Source organism: Eschrichtius robustus, chromosome 1 (assembly GCF_028021215.1).
Source record: "Eschrichtius robustus isolate mEscRob2 chromosome 1, mEscRob2.pri, whole genome shotgun sequence".
Classification (NCBI taxonomy): domain Eukaryota; kingdom Metazoa; phylum Chordata; class Mammalia; order Artiodactyla; family Eschrichtiidae; genus Eschrichtius; species Eschrichtius robustus.
The window spans coordinates 87,515,304-87,532,097 of NC_090824.1; the positions used below are offsets into that span (position 1 = coordinate 87,515,304).

The 16,794-nt window shown below is 40.0% G+C and overlaps 1 protein-coding gene across 2 annotated transcripts in view; it reads left to right on the plus strand.

Annotated features, from left to right (window-relative positions):
- Positions 1–2,195: 2,195 nt before the first annotated feature.
- The window catches only part of EIF2AK4 (eukaryotic translation initiation factor 2 alpha kinase 4), a 108,250-nt gene continuing 93,651 nt past the window's right edge, over positions 2,196–16,794 (plus strand). For both annotated transcript variants that reach the window (XR_011074671.1, XM_068549146.1), the window contains exons 1-2: positions 2,196–2,386; positions 14,560–14,672. Coding sequence is in view for 1 of the 2 variants with exons in the window: in XM_068549146.1 (XP_068405247.1) it covers positions 2,243–2,386; positions 14,560–14,672 (257 nt within the window). In the remaining variant the exon portion in view is untranslated. The remainder of the gene's footprint in view (positions 2,387–14,559; positions 14,673–16,794) is intronic.

Consider the following 16,794-nt stretch of genomic DNA (forward strand, 5'->3'; position numbering starts at 1 on the left):
CTGGTGGGAATATAATATAGTACAACACTTTGGAGAACAGTTTGCCAGGGTTTTTGTTGTGAAATTTTGACTTTGAAATAATTTCAAACTTATATAAAAGTTGTAAGAATTATCCAAAGAACTCTCATACATCCTTCACCTAAATTCCCCCCAATGGTTGACATCTATGTTTGACTTATCATCTCTCTCTTTATTTTCTGAATCACTTGGGAGCTAATTGTATATGTAATACCCTATTACCCCTTACGGTTTGAGTGGAAATTTCCTAATAGCAAGGACACTTTCTATTTGACCTCAGTACAATCAGTAAACTCAGGAAGTTAACACTGATATAATAATGCTGTCTAATCCACAAGACCCCCTTCAAATTTTGCTGATTGTTTTGATTATATCCTTTATAGGTCCAGCATCCACTACAGATTCTAAGTTTAGACAGATGGAGAATTTTGAACATAAATTGGGTATTAAATAATGTTAAGCAACTGTTATATTTTTAAGGTATAAGGACAGTATTACGTTCATAAAATGTCCTTATCTGTTAGAGATATGTACTTAAGTGTTTATAAAAAGAATGATATGATGTCTGAGATTTTCTTTAAGATTCACTCCTAGGGAGGGGTGTGTGTGTGTGTGTCTGTGTTGAGGGGTGGGAAGAGGGGAGAAATGAAATAAGATTGAATAAGATTCTAAATTTGTTGAAGCTGAGTGATGAGTACAGGGGGGTATTGTAATATTTCCCCTACTTTAATGTATGTGTGAAATTTTTCCATAACTAGAGTATTTTAATTTAAAAAAATGGAGAAATGGAAGGATTTTAAGAACTGGGGTGATATGATCATATTTTTTATTTAGAAACATTACTCTGGCTGCAATAGGAAGAATGGCTTAAAGTGGGGCAAGAATGAAAGCAGTGACTAGTTTCCCAGCTGTTGAAGTCATCCAGGGAAGAGATGATGGTGACCTGAACCAAGTTAGTGGCAGTGGGATGGAGTGAAGTGGATGAATGGCAGAAATTGTAACTATCTGGATGTGAGAGATGAGAGAGAGGGAATCCAGGATTACTCTTCGTTGGCTTGGGCCAATGGGGAGGGGGTGGTGCCATTTACCTAGACAGGCATCACTGGAAAAAGAACAGGTCCCTAGGGGAGGGAAGGAGAAGATGGTCTGAAGGGGCCTCGGGTCAAACTAGTGCCTTTGTGTTATCTGGCCACAACTGAGTAGATAGATGACGGCAAGATACTTAAATAATCATTATTTAGCAAATAGTATAAATAATCATTATTTAGCAAATAGTATAGGGGTAAGCAAGGCAGACAGAAGGAAATGTCACTTAAACTTAACTTGAGGTAATACGATATGATTATTCTAAATCAACATTGGTTGGAGACAGGATATAACAGAAAGACCTCCTCAATTCACATTAAGTAAACTGGGCATGCAACATAATTCTCTTCATGGGAATGTTGCTCATAAGATGCCTGAGTGGAAAGACATTTTTCAATTGAAATTGCATGGTGGTACTGTTGACCCCTAGGGTAGGCATGTAGGAACAGAGAACATGCACTGGGATGTTGAATCTATGGTTAAGGGGACGAGTTCGAGGGTAAAAAACTGGCGGGGAGGGGAGTAGCGGTCACGATTTTTACTCCTGGTCGTCTTCTGGGAAGGCTTAAGGTGAGTCAAAGCGGCTGGAAAACCCATCAAAGTCTGCCCTTCAGAGCTCCTGTCTCCTACCCATGCCAGAGTGAAGGAGTTCCAGCAGGCACTTCTGTGAAAGAGACTTATTTCGTGAAAACCATACCCCTTGGCATTCCATTCTGATGGATTTGATCTCCCACGCCCCTGCAGGTTCCTCCGCTCAGTTCCCCCAGCAGAATGTGGGCTAAACCTTCCCCCAGCCTCGCTCCCATGCCTACGCTGCTCACGCGTTAATAGCGTTCGTGACGCCGCTTCTCACCCAAGAGCCGGCCCGGGGCGCGGAGTTCCGGCGGGGATCCTGCTGGGCGCCGAGCCCCACCCCAACCCTGACCCCGCCCCCGGCGCGACGCCCCGCCCACATGCCCCCCCCCGGCGTGGAGCTCCTGCTGTGATCCTTCCCCCCCCCAAGCGCGGAGCTCTCCCCATCCCTGACCCCGCCTCCGGCTTGGATCCCCGCCCACGGTCCCGCCCCCGGAGCGGAGCCCGCCTAGGGCCCACCCACCTCCGCAAGGCTGCTTTGCCTTGCCTTGCCCACCGTACTACCATGGCTGGGGGCCGCGGGGCCCAAGGGCGTGGCCGGGACGAGCCGCCGGAGAGCTACCCACAGCGACAGGACCACGAGCTGCAGGCCCTGGAGGCCATCTACGGCTCCGACTTCCAGGACCTGCGGCCGGACGCGTGCGGACGGGTAGGAACGTGGCTTGTCTGGTCGGGGCTGGCGTGCTGCGGCCCAGCTCCCCTGGCTCGATCTACCCCGGCCAGGCCCGCCCGGCCCTGCCGGAGCCGAACCGCCGACCCCCACTTAGGATTCTGGAGTCCTTTCATCTCTTGCGATTCCACCCACGCTCACTTTCTGTCCTTGCGCCCGCAGCCGCTTGGCGGGTCTCCAGAACCCCCAACTGGGCCGAATTCTCTTACACCCTTTTCCCCACGTCGGCTCCAGTCTTACCTCACGCTGTTTCTTATTCCTACGGACGTTCCATAACTTCCCTGCGTCCTTACTGTCCTGCCTTTTTTCCTCCCTGAAAGCCCTTGAGTTTGATACAACAGCGCATTCATAGGGACCCACTGCAACTTTGGGAACGCTTTGGGGGCTCTTGCGCAGATCTTACTGATGCCTTCAATCAGAAGCCTCACCCTCCCGTCTGTGTTCAAAACTATTAACCATGTAATCCCATTGTACTCCTCAGGCATCCTCCCTGTATTGTGCTGTGTGGAGGAACTTTCCTCTGTACCTTTCTCCAAGGCGCTTGGAGAGTATGGAATACAGTCGTCTTAGCTGCAATGGAGAGGGAGTGTGCTGAGTCCACCCTTTTAAAATGGCATTTGACTTAAAATATTATTTTCCTTTTTGTCTGGAAGTAAGTTAAGGCACATTATAAGCTGCTGATACTGACAGTCTTTCCCTCATCATCCTTGAAGAATTATCTACCAAACTCTTATCTTTGTAGTATTATTTAAAAGGTAGTACCTTCCTTCATCTACCTTTAAATTTATTTATTTTATTTATTTTTGGCTGTGTTGGGTCTTCGCTGCTGCACGCGGGCTTTCCCTAGTTATGGCGAGTGGGGGCTACTCATTGCGGTGGCTTCTCTTGTTGCGGAGCACGGGCTCTAGGCGCACTGGCTTCAGTAGTTGCAGCACGTGGGCTCCGTAGTTGTGGCACGTGGGCTCTAGAGCGCAGGCTCAGTAGTTGTGGCACAGGGGCTTAGTTGTTCCGCAGCATGTGGGCTTGAACCCGTGTCCCCTGCATTGGCAGGTGGATGCTTAACCACTGCGGCACCAGGGAAGCCCAGCCCCCTTCATCTACCTTTAATTCTGGCATTTTACAACATGTGCCTTATCGGCACATCCGGGATTTTCTCAAGGAATAGGATCTTCGGGAGCTGTCAGGGCAAAACATTTTCCTTCTCACCCAATGTTTCCCTTCCTTCATTAACTATTTATTGTTCTAGGTATTGGGAATACAGTCCAGCACAAACCAAACCAAACCCCCTTCCCTCAGGGAGCTTACTTTTCTAGTGCTTAATTTCAAGAGTTATTTTTAAGCTGAAATAGTAAAAATGTAAATATTCCCCTTATACAAGCTTATAATAAAATAACAATGTAACTTTCTGGTTATCTGGTAACTTCTCTGTTCCCAAACATTGAGAACCAGGAAGTCTGCTCATGAAGCCAAAATACGTGTTGCAAAGTTTACACGGTGACTCAATACAAAGCTCCTAAGACTTCATTCAGAGACAGTTTATTTACTTTACACAGCTTAATTATCTGGTCCTAAGACTGCAAGAAAACAAAAGACAAAGGTACTGCTGTAGGTAGGGATACTGATAATCTCAGAATTTATAGCTGGTGGTCTTTATAACAAGATAGAGCAAACAAAATCAAAAACTGTAATAGGCAGGTAGAAGGATTCAGATAGCTGTACCCTGAGGTACACGGGCAAATAGGCTTAACACTTTGCTAGGCAAATAATTGGTGGTCATAAGGATGAATCAGAATGTAGTCATTCAACATAGAGAACAGACTTGTGGTTGCCAAGGGCGGGTGGGTGGGGGAGGGATGGACTTGGAGTTTGGGATTAATAGATGCAAACTATTACATGTAGAATGGATAAGCAACAAGGTCCTACTGTATAGCACAAGGAACTATATTCAATATCCTGGGATAAACCATATTGGAAAAGAATATAAAAGATTGTATGTATGTGTATAACTGAGTCACTTTGCTGTGCAGCAGAAATTAACACTGTAAATCAACTATACTTCAATCAAAAAAAAGTTTTAAAAAGTTTAAAAAAAATGTAGTCATTCAACAAATACTTATTATTTGCCAGTCTTTAGGGAAAGGTTATGCAAGCCCACAATCCTTTATGCAAAACCCTGAGGCCTGATAAGTTTCAGAATTCAGAAGTGTTTGTGTTCATGGCCACATGTGCACATTCCACACTTACCTAATACCTCACTCAGTGTCTGGAGCAGCATGCAGAATCAAACACAACAAACCATGTGAATATGCAAATATTCACACTCAGTGGGATGGATGAAGACTATTAATAGCCTCATGTCGGTTCAGGCCAAATTTGTTGCCAGTAAGTTCAGCTCAGAATTATTGACCTGAGTAAACTTTAGGTTTTTTAAACATCTGAAGTTTTTTAAACTTCTTTTTGGGGGATGTGTTATAATGTAGATTTTGGTTTAGTAGCATACGTATGTTATTTATAAATAACATTTTGGGAGTACATGCTAAAAATTCTTTTACATACTAAAGTTTGGACATCACTAGTTGAAAATATAATTTCCTCTAGAGTTACAAATTTATTGTTAACTTAATTATCTTGGCTAATTTTCTGTCAACCAAAGGTCTGCTCATTTATAATTTGATAGCTATTGCAAACCTCCCTCCTAAAGCCTTGCTTTTGTCTCTGGGCCCACCGGTAGTGTATGAGTGCTCCTTTTCCTACATCTTCACCAACACTGTAGTGTCAGACTTTTTCATCTTTGCCAGTAGATAGATGAAACATTTTTACTTCCTTAGTTGTAAATTATGAGGACCACCTTTGTCTGTAAGCCATGGATTTTTTTCTGTGAACTGTTCAGTGTTGTTTGGTTTATTTTTACACTCTATTGTCTACTTTCTTATTCATATGTCAGAGCTATTTATATGTTAATATGTATGTTAAGAAAATTGGCATTTTGGGTCATATATTGCAAATATTTTCCCCTAATTAACCATTATGCATTTTGATATTTAGGTAATTTATGCAATTTTTTAAAACTTTAATATAGTCAAAATGACCTTTTTTTTTTCATTTTATTGTTGTTACATGGTCCCTGTGGTTTGTTTTTTTCCCTGCTCCAGTGTTACCAAAAAAATGAATTCTTCAAGACTGTCTTTTAATTCTTTCATGACTTTGTTTTTAAACTTCCATCAAATAAATATAGAAATAGCTTTTTATTTTTTAAAGTTCTTACCTCTGTCTGAGTATGAATCTAGGCTGCCCACTTTCACCCCCCAACTAGCCAGTTAGACTAACACAGATGATTTTTTTCAGTCTTTTCCACTAACATGAAATGCCACCTTTACATTGTATGAGAGTAGGCTGGCTTCATAAGGACAGAGTCTCTGTATTTGTTCACACCTACATGCCTAGTGCCTGGTAAAAAGCTCTCAAAATTTTTTTATCGACTGAAATAATTCCCAAATGTATTGGGGTCTATTTAGAAAAAGAGATATGGAGGGAAGTCAGTGATTAAGGCATTTGACATAAAATCTAATTTCTTAGATTTTACTATCATCATTTTGGGGGGGGGGGGGAGGGGCATCTTCACAGACTTAAAACCAAAGACTTGCCCAGATTATCTAGCTTGCACATGTTACTTTATTTCTAGATTTGTTGTTTTTTCGCACAGACTAGTTCCTTCCCCACATTACAGCATATGAGAACGGAGGCAGGTGAGAAACAAGAGGCCATGCTGAGCCGAGTCTTGCCATCAAAATTTAAGGGGGATGTGATGAGCGGAATCTAGGTAACAATCCTAGACCAAACACCTGGAAGTGGTTTGAATTGTGTAACTTTTTCTTTTATGTGCTGTGGTTAAAAACACATGGCATAAAATATACTAGCTTAACAATTTTTAAGTGTATAGTTCAGTAGTGTCAAGTATATTTACATGGTTGTGTAATGGAAAAATTGTTAGTATTTTTTTCTAATTGAAGCGTAGTTGATTTACAATGTTGTGCCAGTCTCTGCTGTACAGCAGATTGACTCAGTTTTACACATAGATACATTCTTTTTTTTAATATTCTTTTCCATTATGGTTTATCCCAGGAGAGTGGATATAGTTCCCTGTGCTCTACAGTAGGACCTTGTTGTTTAGCCATTCTAAATGTAATAGTTTGCATTTACCAACCTCAGACTCCCAGTCCATCCCTCTCCCTCTTGTGTTAGTGTTTTTTTTTTTTAATATATTTATTTATTTATGGCTGTGTTGGGTCTTCGTTTCTGTGCGAGGGCTTTCTCCAGTTGCGGCAAGCGGGGGCCACTCTTCATCACGGTGCGCGGGCCTCTCAGTATCGCGGCCTCTCTTGTTGCGGAGCACAGGCTCCAGACGCGCAGGCTCAGCAATTGTGGCTCACGGGCCCAGTTGCTCCGCGGCATGTGGGATCCTCCCAGACCAGGGCTCAGACCCGTGTCCCCTCCATTGGCAGGCAGATTCTCAACCACTGCGCCACCAGGGAAGCCCTTGTGTTAGTATTTTTAATTAATTTCCCAAACCTCGTCCTCACTCTGCTGCTCATCTTGTAAACCAGTAAAGTTTAATCGCAGGCTGTCATTAACCCTCATGCCTTGGAACCAAAAGATTTGCTCCTATGTGGAATGGCTGATAAAATTCTCAGTTTTTTTATTGTCTTATCCTTCACTCCAGTACTTTTAACAGAAATAGACACATGCTTACATCAGTTTATTTTGGGGGCCCTGAGTGTGAGGAAGTGCCCAAGAAAACCACATTGAGACTGAGAAACTGGGGTTCCTGCCAGTGTTGGCCGGGTGCTCTTCCAGGTGTTGTGCACTGGGCTGAAAAGAGGGTCCCCTGGGTCAGTGTTCCTCATCCTGTGGGGTGTATTAAGATCCTTGGGTTTTGTTTCTTGAAGATCTAATGTTTTTAATTTTTTTAATTCTGGGGGGGGGGGATTAGTCCAAATGAGCATTACCTCTCTTATGTTTTAGGACTGAGTTTGTGTTACTCTTTCACTTTTTATACCTTGAAGATTTGTTTGGTTATTTGATAGTACTTCAGGAGAGTCTCCAACTTCATGATCTCATTGAGAAGCAAATTTAACTCATCTCTCATTGTAGCGTGCCCTTCTCTCCATGACTACTTATTATGCTGCCTTCATGTCACTTGCATTTTCAGTCTTCAAAACAAATCTTTTTTCTCATGTAGAATTTTGTATACTTTGTAGCTACACATTCTGCATTGTGTTTTCCTCTCATTAGGTGCTCTCAAAAAATTTTGGTTACCCCTGACTTTGAGTTTTTTTACCTACAAATATTCCAGGAATTCATTATTTCCTTGTGCAGGTTAAATCAAAGATTGTATCAACATTGAATTCTAATGACCATTTATCTTCTAAAGGCATGAAGGAGGTCTTACCCAATCCTAATCTTTAGAACATCTTGATTGTTGAACTTTTTAATCAAGTCCTCTTCAGCTCCAGGAGTCCTTGAATGCCCTAATATGAGCTAACACTTGGTACCCTAAACATGTTTTACATAAAAGCATCTTCACATGTTGGGAAGCCTCTCAGTTCGCTTGAGAGAAGCCTGGCAAATATTCTGTTCTTACCTCTGAAAGCACTGTTCCCTGACTGTCTTTTTTTTTTTTTTTTTTCCAATGAGCCTGTACTGGTTAGGATTAAGTTTAGCTACATATGACAGAAAACTTAAAATAACAAAGTTTATTTTTTTACATGTAAAAGTCTGGAGTCTACGGCTTTTTCTGAATTGCTGTTCTACCATCCTTAATGTGCCCTTCATGGTCTAAAATGGCTGTCTGACCTCCAGTCATCACATCTGCATTCCAGCCAGCTGGAATGAGAAGGGGATGAAGAAGTTTCATCCCTTTCCTTTGATAAAGTTCACTTCCTGGAAATTGCGTATTATAGTTCTTTCATCTTACTGGCCAGAAATTAATCCAGTAGCCACACTGAGCTGCAAAGGCATCTGGGAAATGTATCCAGCTAAAAAATCAGGGATTCTATTAAAAAGAAATAAAAACCAAGCTTACGTATTTTATATACATAGTTGATTGTGTAATTCATGGTGCCACATGTAAGGTTCATGTTATAAATTTCTATTAGAATTTAATGTTGCTAAGTACTTTATTACCCTTAGAAGAATTTTTCTCTTTTCTCTTTTCTGATAATGCCGCGTTTCTCTTTTTGCCATGGCTGCCTGGACATTCCAAGGGAAAGTCAAGGCTCAGTCACAGTAACTCAGGGTTCGCATTAACAAGGGAGGGCTGATGGAAAAGACAGGTTTGGGAGTCAGAATTGGATTTGAAGTCCAGACTTGTTGCTGTGTGTTGTTGGGCAAGAAACTGAAAGTCTGAGCCTGAGCCGCCTTGTCTGTAAAATGTCTGTACAAAGGAGAGTGCACCTACCTTGCAAAGTTGGTCAAGTGTCTGGACCACATGCGTAGATGTTCCCTCAACCTCCCCTTTCTCATGATATATAGATAATATAAACTGCCTCAAATCCTTTTTGGAAAAAGCATACATAAATAAAGAAGAATGGAGTATTTGGTGAAAAGCAGTTGGTTGAAAGCATACACAATTTTAGAAGAGCTATCATATTTCTTCATGTCAGGGTTTTCACTTGTTATGTCAATATTCGAAATATCAAATATTTCCTGCTCAAGAGGACTTCCCTGACCCGCCTGTCTGCGTACCTTCTCCTCCTCCACCACTATGTTCCATGACTCGGCTTTGTCTTCTTTACAGCACTCATCACTTTTTGAAAGCATTCATTTGTCTTCTAGTCTGTGCCAGCTAGTTGGGTTCGTGTCTGTGTAGATTTGCCTCTGAACTCCCAGTCTCTAGGGCAGCATTCAGAAGGTCATCAGCACCCAGTGACATTTGAATGAATGGAGGCCACATGGGACATTTCAGGTCACTCCTTAGAGAACTTTGAAAAGGAATATGTACTCTCTCTTGCAGGTTTTCAGATTTTTTTTGAATTTTATTTTATTTATTTTTTTATACAGCAGGTCCTTATTAGTCATCCATTTTATACACATCGGTGTATACATGTCAATCCCAAGCACCCAATTCATCACACCACCACCCCCACCCCCCCGCCATTTTCCCCCCTTGGTGTCCATATGTTTGTTCTCTACTTCTGTGTCTCAATTTCTGCCCTGCAAACCGGTTCATCTGTACCATTTTTCTAGGTTCCACATATATGTGTTAATATACGATATTTGTTTTTCTCTTTCTGACTTACTTCACTCTGTATGACAGTCTCTAGATCCATCCACGTCTCTACAAATGACCCAATTTCGTTCCTTTTTATGGCTGAATAATATTCCATTGTATATATGTACCACATCTTCTTTATCCATTCATCTGTCTATGGGCATTTAGGTTGCTTCCATGACCTGGCTATTGTAAATAGCACAGCAGTGAACACTGGGGTGCATGTGTCTTTTTGAATTATGGTTTTCTCTGGGTATATGCTCAGTAGTGGGATTGCTGGGTCATATGGTAATTCTATTTTTAGTTTTTTAAGGAACCTCCATACTGTTCTCCATAGTGGCTGTATCAATTTACATTCCCACCAACAGTGCAAGAGGCTTCCCTTTTCTCTACACCCTCTCCAGCATTTGTTGTTTGTAGATTTTCTGATGATGGCCCTTCTAACTGGTGTGAGGTGATACCTCATTGTAGTTTTGATTTGCATTTCTCTAATAATTAGTGATGTTGAGCAGCTTTTCGTGTGCTTCCTGGCCATCTGTATGTCCTCTTTGGAGAAATGTCTATCTAGGTCTTCTGCCCATTTTTTGATTGGGTTGTTTGTTTTTTTAATATTGAGCTGCATGAGCTGTTTATATATTTTGGACATTAATCCTTTGTCCGTTGATTCGTTGGCAAATATTTCCTCCCATTCTGAGGGTTGTCTTTTCGTCTTGTTTATGGTTTCCTTTGCTGTGCAAAAGCTTTTAAGTTTCATTAGGTCCCATTTGTTTATTTTTGTTTTTATTTCCATTACTCTAGGAGGCGGATCAAAAAAGATCTTGCTGTGATTTATGTCAAAGAGTGTCCTTCCTATGTTTTCCTCTAAGAGTTTGATAGTGTCTGGCCTTACATTTAGGTCTTTAATCCATTTTGAGTTTATTTTTGTGTGTGGTGTTAGGGACTGTTCTAATTTCATTCTTTCACATGTAGCTGTCCAGTTTTCCCAGCACCACTTATTGAAGAGGCTGTCTTTTCTCCATTGTATATCCTTGTCTCCTTTAAAAAATAAGGTGACCATATGTGCATGGGTTTATCTCTGGGCTTTCTATCCTGTTTCATTGATCTATATTTCTATTTTGGGGCCAGTACCATATTGTCTTGATTACTGTAGCTTTTTAGTAGACTCTGAAGTCCGGGAGCCTGATTCCTCCAGCTCTGTTTTTCTTTCTCAAGATTGCTTTGGCTATTCAGGGTCTTTTGTGTTTCCATACAAATTGTGAAAGTTTTTGTTCTAGTTCTGTGAAAAATGCCAGTGGTACTTTGATAGGGATTGCACTGAATCTGTAGATTGCTTTGGGTAGTATAGTCATTTTCACAATGTTGATTCTTCCAATCCAAGAACATGGTATATCTCTCCATCTTTTTGTATCGTCTTTAATTTCTTTCATCAGTGTCTTATAGTTTTCTGCATACAGGTCTTTTGTCTCCCTATGTAGGTTTATTCCTAGATATTTTATTCTTTTTGTTGCAATGGTAAATGGGAGTGTTTCCTTAATTTCTCTTCCAGATCTTTCATCATTAGTGTATAGGAATGCAAGAGATTTCTGTGCGTTAATTTTGTATCCTGCAACTTTACCAAATTCATTGATTAGCTCTAGTAGTTTTCTGGTAGCATCTTTAGGATTCTCTGTGTATAGTATCATGTCATCTGCAAACAGTGACAGTTTTACTTCTTCTTTTCCGATTTGTATTCCTTTTATTTCTTTTTCTTCTCTGATTGCCGTGGCTAGGACGTCCAAAACTGTGTTGAATACTGGACATCCTTGTCTTGTTCCTGATCTTAGAGGAAATGCTTTCAGTTTCTCACCGTTTAGAATGATGTTTGCTGTGGGTTTCTTGTATGTGGCCTTTATTATGTTGAGGTAGTTTCCCTCTATGCCCAATTTCTGGAGAGTTTTATCATAAATGGGTGTTGAATTTTGTCAGAAGCTTTTTTCTGCATCTATTGAGATGATCATATGGTTTTTATTCTTCAATTTGTTAATATGGTGTATCACAATGATTGATTTGCGTATATTAAAGAATCCTTGCATCCCTGGGATAAATCCCACTTGATCATGGTGTATGATCTTTTTAATGTGTTGTTGAATTCTGTTTGCTAGTATTTTGTTAAGGATTTTTGCATCTATATTCATCAGTGATATTGGTCTGTAATTTTCTTTTTTGTAGTATCTTTGTCTGGTTTTGCTCTCAGGGTGATGGTGGCCTCATAGAATGAGTTTGGGAGTCTTCCTTCCTCTGCAGTTTTTTGGAAGAGTTTGAGAAGGATGGGTGTTAGCTCTTCTCTAAATGTTCGATAGAATTCACCTGTGAAGCCATCTGATCCTGGACTTTTGTTTGTTGGAAGATTTTTAATCACAGTTTCAATTTCATTACTTCAATTTCATTACATAGAGTTGCTTGTAGTAGTCTCTTAGGATGCTTTGTATTTCTGTGGTGTCTGTTGTAACTTCTCCTCTTCCATTTCTAATCTTATTGATTTGAATCCTCTCCCTCTTTTACTTGATGAGTCTGGCTAATGGTTTATCAATTTTGTTTATCTTCTCAAAGAACCAGCTTTTAGTTTTATTGATCTTTGCTTTTGTTTTCTTTGTTTCTATTTCATTTATTTCTGCTCTGATCTTTATGATTTCTTTCCTTCTGCTAACTTTGGGTTTTGTTTGTTCTTCTTTCTCTAGTTCCTTTAGGTTTAAGGTTAGATTGTTTCTTTGAGATTTTTCTTGTTTCTTGAGGTAGGCTTGTGTAGCTATAAACTCCCCTCTTAGAACTGCTTTTGCTGCATCCCATAGCTTTTGGATCGTTGTGTTTTCATTATCATTTGTCTCTAGGTATTTTTTGATCTCCCCTTTGAGTTCTTCAGTGATCTCTTGGTTATTTAGTAACATATTGTTTAGCCTCCATGTGTTTGTGTTCTTTACGTTTTCTTCCCTGTAGTTCATTTCTAGTCTCATAGCGTTGTGGTCAGAAAAGATGCTTGATATGATTTCAATTTTCTTAAATTTACTGAGGCTTGATTTGTGACTCAAGATGTGATCTATCCTGGAGAATGTTCTGTGTGCACTTGAGAAGAAAGTGTAATCTGCTGTTTTGGGATGGAATGTCCTATAAAGATCAATTAAATCTATCTGGTCTATTTTGTCATTTAAAGCTTGTGTTTCCTTATTAATTTTCTGTTTGGAAGATCTGTCCATTGGTGTAAGTGAGGTGTTAAAGTCCCCCACTATTATTGTGTTACTGTCAATTTCCTCTTTTATAGCTGTTAGCAGTTGCCTTATGTATTGAGGTGCTCCTATGTTGGGTGCATAAATATTTACAATGGTTATATCTTCTTTTTGGATTGATCCCTTGATCATTATGTAGTGTCCTTCCTTGTCTCTTGTAACATTCTTTATTTTAAAGTCTATTTTATCTGATATGAGTATAGCTACTTCAGCTTTCTTTTGATTTCCATTTGCATGGAATATCTTTTTCCATCCCCTCACTTTCATTCTGTATGTGTCCCTAGGTCTGAAGTGGGTCTCTTGTAGACAGCATATATATGGATCTTGTTTTTTTATCCATTCAGCGAGCCTGTGTCTTTTGGTTGGAGCATTTAATCCATTTACATTTCAGGTAATTATTGATATGTATGTTCCTAGTACCATTTTCTTAATTGTTTTTGGTTTGTTTTTGTAGGTCTTTTTTTCTCCCACTTAGAGAAGTTCCTTTAGCATTTGTTGTAGAGCTGGTTTGGTGGTGCTGAATTTTCTTAGCTTTTGCTTGTCTGTAAAGCTTTTGATTTCTGTATTGAATCTGAATGTGATCCTTGCCAGGTAGATTAATCTTGGTTGTAGGTTCTTCCCTTTCATCACTTTAAATATATCATGCCACTCCCTTCTGGCTTGTAGAGTTTCTGCTGAGAAATCAGCTGTTAACCTTATGGGAGTTCCCTTGTATGTTATTTGTCATTTTTCCCTTGCTGCTTTCAATAATTTTTCTTTGTCTTTAATTTTTGCCACTTTGATTACTGTGTGTCTCGGCGTGTTTCTCCTTGGGTTTATCCTGTATGGGATTCGCTGCACTCCCTGGACTTGGGTGGCTATTTCCTTTCCCATGTTAGGGAAGTTTTCGACTATAGTCTCTTCACATATTTTCTCGGGTCCTTTCTCTCTTTCTTCTCCTTCTGTGACCCCTATAATGTGAATGTTATTGCGTTTAATGTTGTCCCAGAGGTCTCTTAGGCTGTCTTCATTTCTTTTCCTTCTTTTTTCTTTATTCTGTTCCACAGCAGTGAATTCTACCATTCTGTCTTCCAGGTCACTTATCCGTTCTTCTGCCTCAGTTATTCTGCTATTGATTCCTTCTAGTGTAGTCTTCATTTCAGTTATTGTATTTATCTCTGTTTGTTTGTTCTTTAGTTCGTCTAGGTCTTTGTTAAACATTTCTTGCATCTTCTCGATCTTTGCCTCCATTCTTTTTCCAAGGTCCTGGATCATCTTCACTATCATTATTCTGAATTCTTTTTCTGGAAGGTTGCCTGTCTCCACTTCATTTAGTTGTTTTTCTGGGTTTTATCTTGTTCCTTCATCTGGTACATAGCCCTCTGCCTTTTCATCTTGTCTGTCTTTCTGTGAATGTGGTTTTTGATCCACAGGCTGCAGGATTGTAGTTCTTCTTCTGCTGTCTGCCCTCCAGGTTTTGTTTTTAAACCATGCTTTAGGAAAATGTGACCAACACCTATATAAAATAAAATTATGTGTAATATTTAAAAAGTAGAACTTTTGGCTAAAATATTAATAATTCTTATCTTAATCTTTAATGATTGGCTCTCTAGTGAAAAAAAGATTTTCTTTTTCTCTTTTAGGTCCAAGAGCCTCCTGAAATCAATTTAGTTCTATACCCTCAGGGCTTGACTGGGGAAGAAGTATACGTGAAAGTGGATTTGAGAGTGAAATGCCCACCCACCTATCCAGATGTGTGAGTACATTTAGAAATAGCTTTGATGTGATTTCCGTTGTCTGTTTTGAAAACATAGGAACAGGTTGAAGTTAATGGTGTTTTCTCCTTCTGGCCCCTATTCCATTTAAAATTTTATTTCCTGTCACTTGCATTTCATGAAAACTACATCAGCAATAGACATTTTCATGAAACCTGTCTCCTGTTAAGTCAGCTTATAGTTAGTAGTCTTTATGGATGGTAATATTTGCTCCATGACTAATGTTTGCTTCCTCTGATATGTTAACTTTTGTTTGTTTAATTCTTCATAAACAAGTAAGAGGAACAATCTAGAAGAAAAAGATAAAGGTGAAGTGACTATAAAAGCCTTGTGGACTTAGTTTTAAAGTATGATAGGCATTAGGACTTAGAGTAGCCTTCCAGGCCAATGGGACCTTTACTTCCTAGAGTAAAGGAGGATTTAGAGTTGCCCTGTTTCTGTGGGGGGACTGCTAACGAGTCTTCACCGGGCAATCCCACACCCTGCAGGGCATGTAACATCACTGGCCTCTACCCACTAATGCCAAGAGAGTTCCCCAGTCAGTGAGACAGCCGAAAACCTCATGTATTTCTAAACTCCCGCTGAAGGTGATACTCCCTGTGGCTGAGATTCACTCGTAAAACAGAAGCATTAGCTATCAGGACTTGAGTATTCTTTTTTTAAAGTACCATGCATATTCCATGTAATCTTTCCCCAGACATTCCATGTGGAAAAGCAGATTGGCCTGGATGATGTTTTGTGGTTTGAGCTTGTTGTGTAGGAAGCCAGTGAAGGAAAGTGACAAATAAAAGGAAGTCCTGCCTTACACAGTGGGTGGTAAATGAAGTCCTGCCTTACGCAGTGGGTGGTAAATGAAGTCCTGCCTTACACAGTGGGTGGTAAATGTTTGGGACTTGTTATCTTAAGAGGTGATAGAGGATATGAAAATACAGATAGGTCAAGTTGAGTTCCTCAAAGTTAGTAACCCACTTTTAGCCCAACCTGTATGCCTAGAGTAGATATAGTAGGTATTCAGAAAGTTAATTTATGCATTAATTGAAAGGTGATTAATTTTATGAAAGAAAGATAAGACAGTGCCTCTTTAGGTTTTAGTTTTCCTGACACTGTATAGGTGGTGTCTTTTCTGACACCAACAGGGTGTCCAGACAATTCAATTCAATTGTGACACTAAAATTTATAGTTGGGTTAGGGGCTCAGTCCCACAACAAGACTTCAGATGCCAGTTGCAAGTCCCAGTACTTCTGATCAACTGGTTATAAATTTGCAGGTTCCCATAATGCCTATGTTCGATAATTTGCTAGAACAGCTCACAGAACTCAGGAAGGCACTTCACTTACTATTACCGGTTTATTATATAGGATACAACTCAGGACCAGCCAGATGGAAGAGATGCTTAGGCCAGGAATGTTGGGAGGGGTGCAGAGCTTCTTTGCCCTCTTGACATTGACTGATGTCCTCTGGGGGAGACACAATCACCCCTGGTTGAGAACCACTACTTTAGAGAACTCGTCAGGTAAATCTTGATGTGTCCACGTGGTAAAAATATTATTTAAGAAACAGCATGCAAATGCTAAGAAAAAGTTAAAAAGTAAACATTATAATATCAGCTACATAAAATTATGAATTATGTAGCAAAGCCATAAAGAGAACACTGGAAATTTTAAAGCAAGTTTAATTAGTGTTGCAGATGAATTTTTCACCATTCTGTTAATATTGCTATATAATGACTGCTTGCTTTTTTAAAAAAAAATTATGTAAGTCTTGACTTGGGGAAACATTCCTATCTTTTGAGATGATATGGGGCAGGAAAACTTTCCTTTTCTGCAAAATAGTCCTTGATGCCACTGTGAGAGAGAGAATCCTGGATTGGCTGGACCACACATAGACTCAGTAGTCTCTCTCAGATTTCCATCTATCCAACTAGATTGATGATTGTAGCAATCTATCATACTGAAGCATTGAGAGAATCCATAGGTAAGTGAATAGTAAAGGCTTCGCCAAGGTAAAACGCCATGAATTACTCAGAAATGCTTGGTGGGAAGTGATGAATCATCTTCTCTTCAAATGAAGCCTACTTAATCTCAGAGTTGTTATTAGATGTGT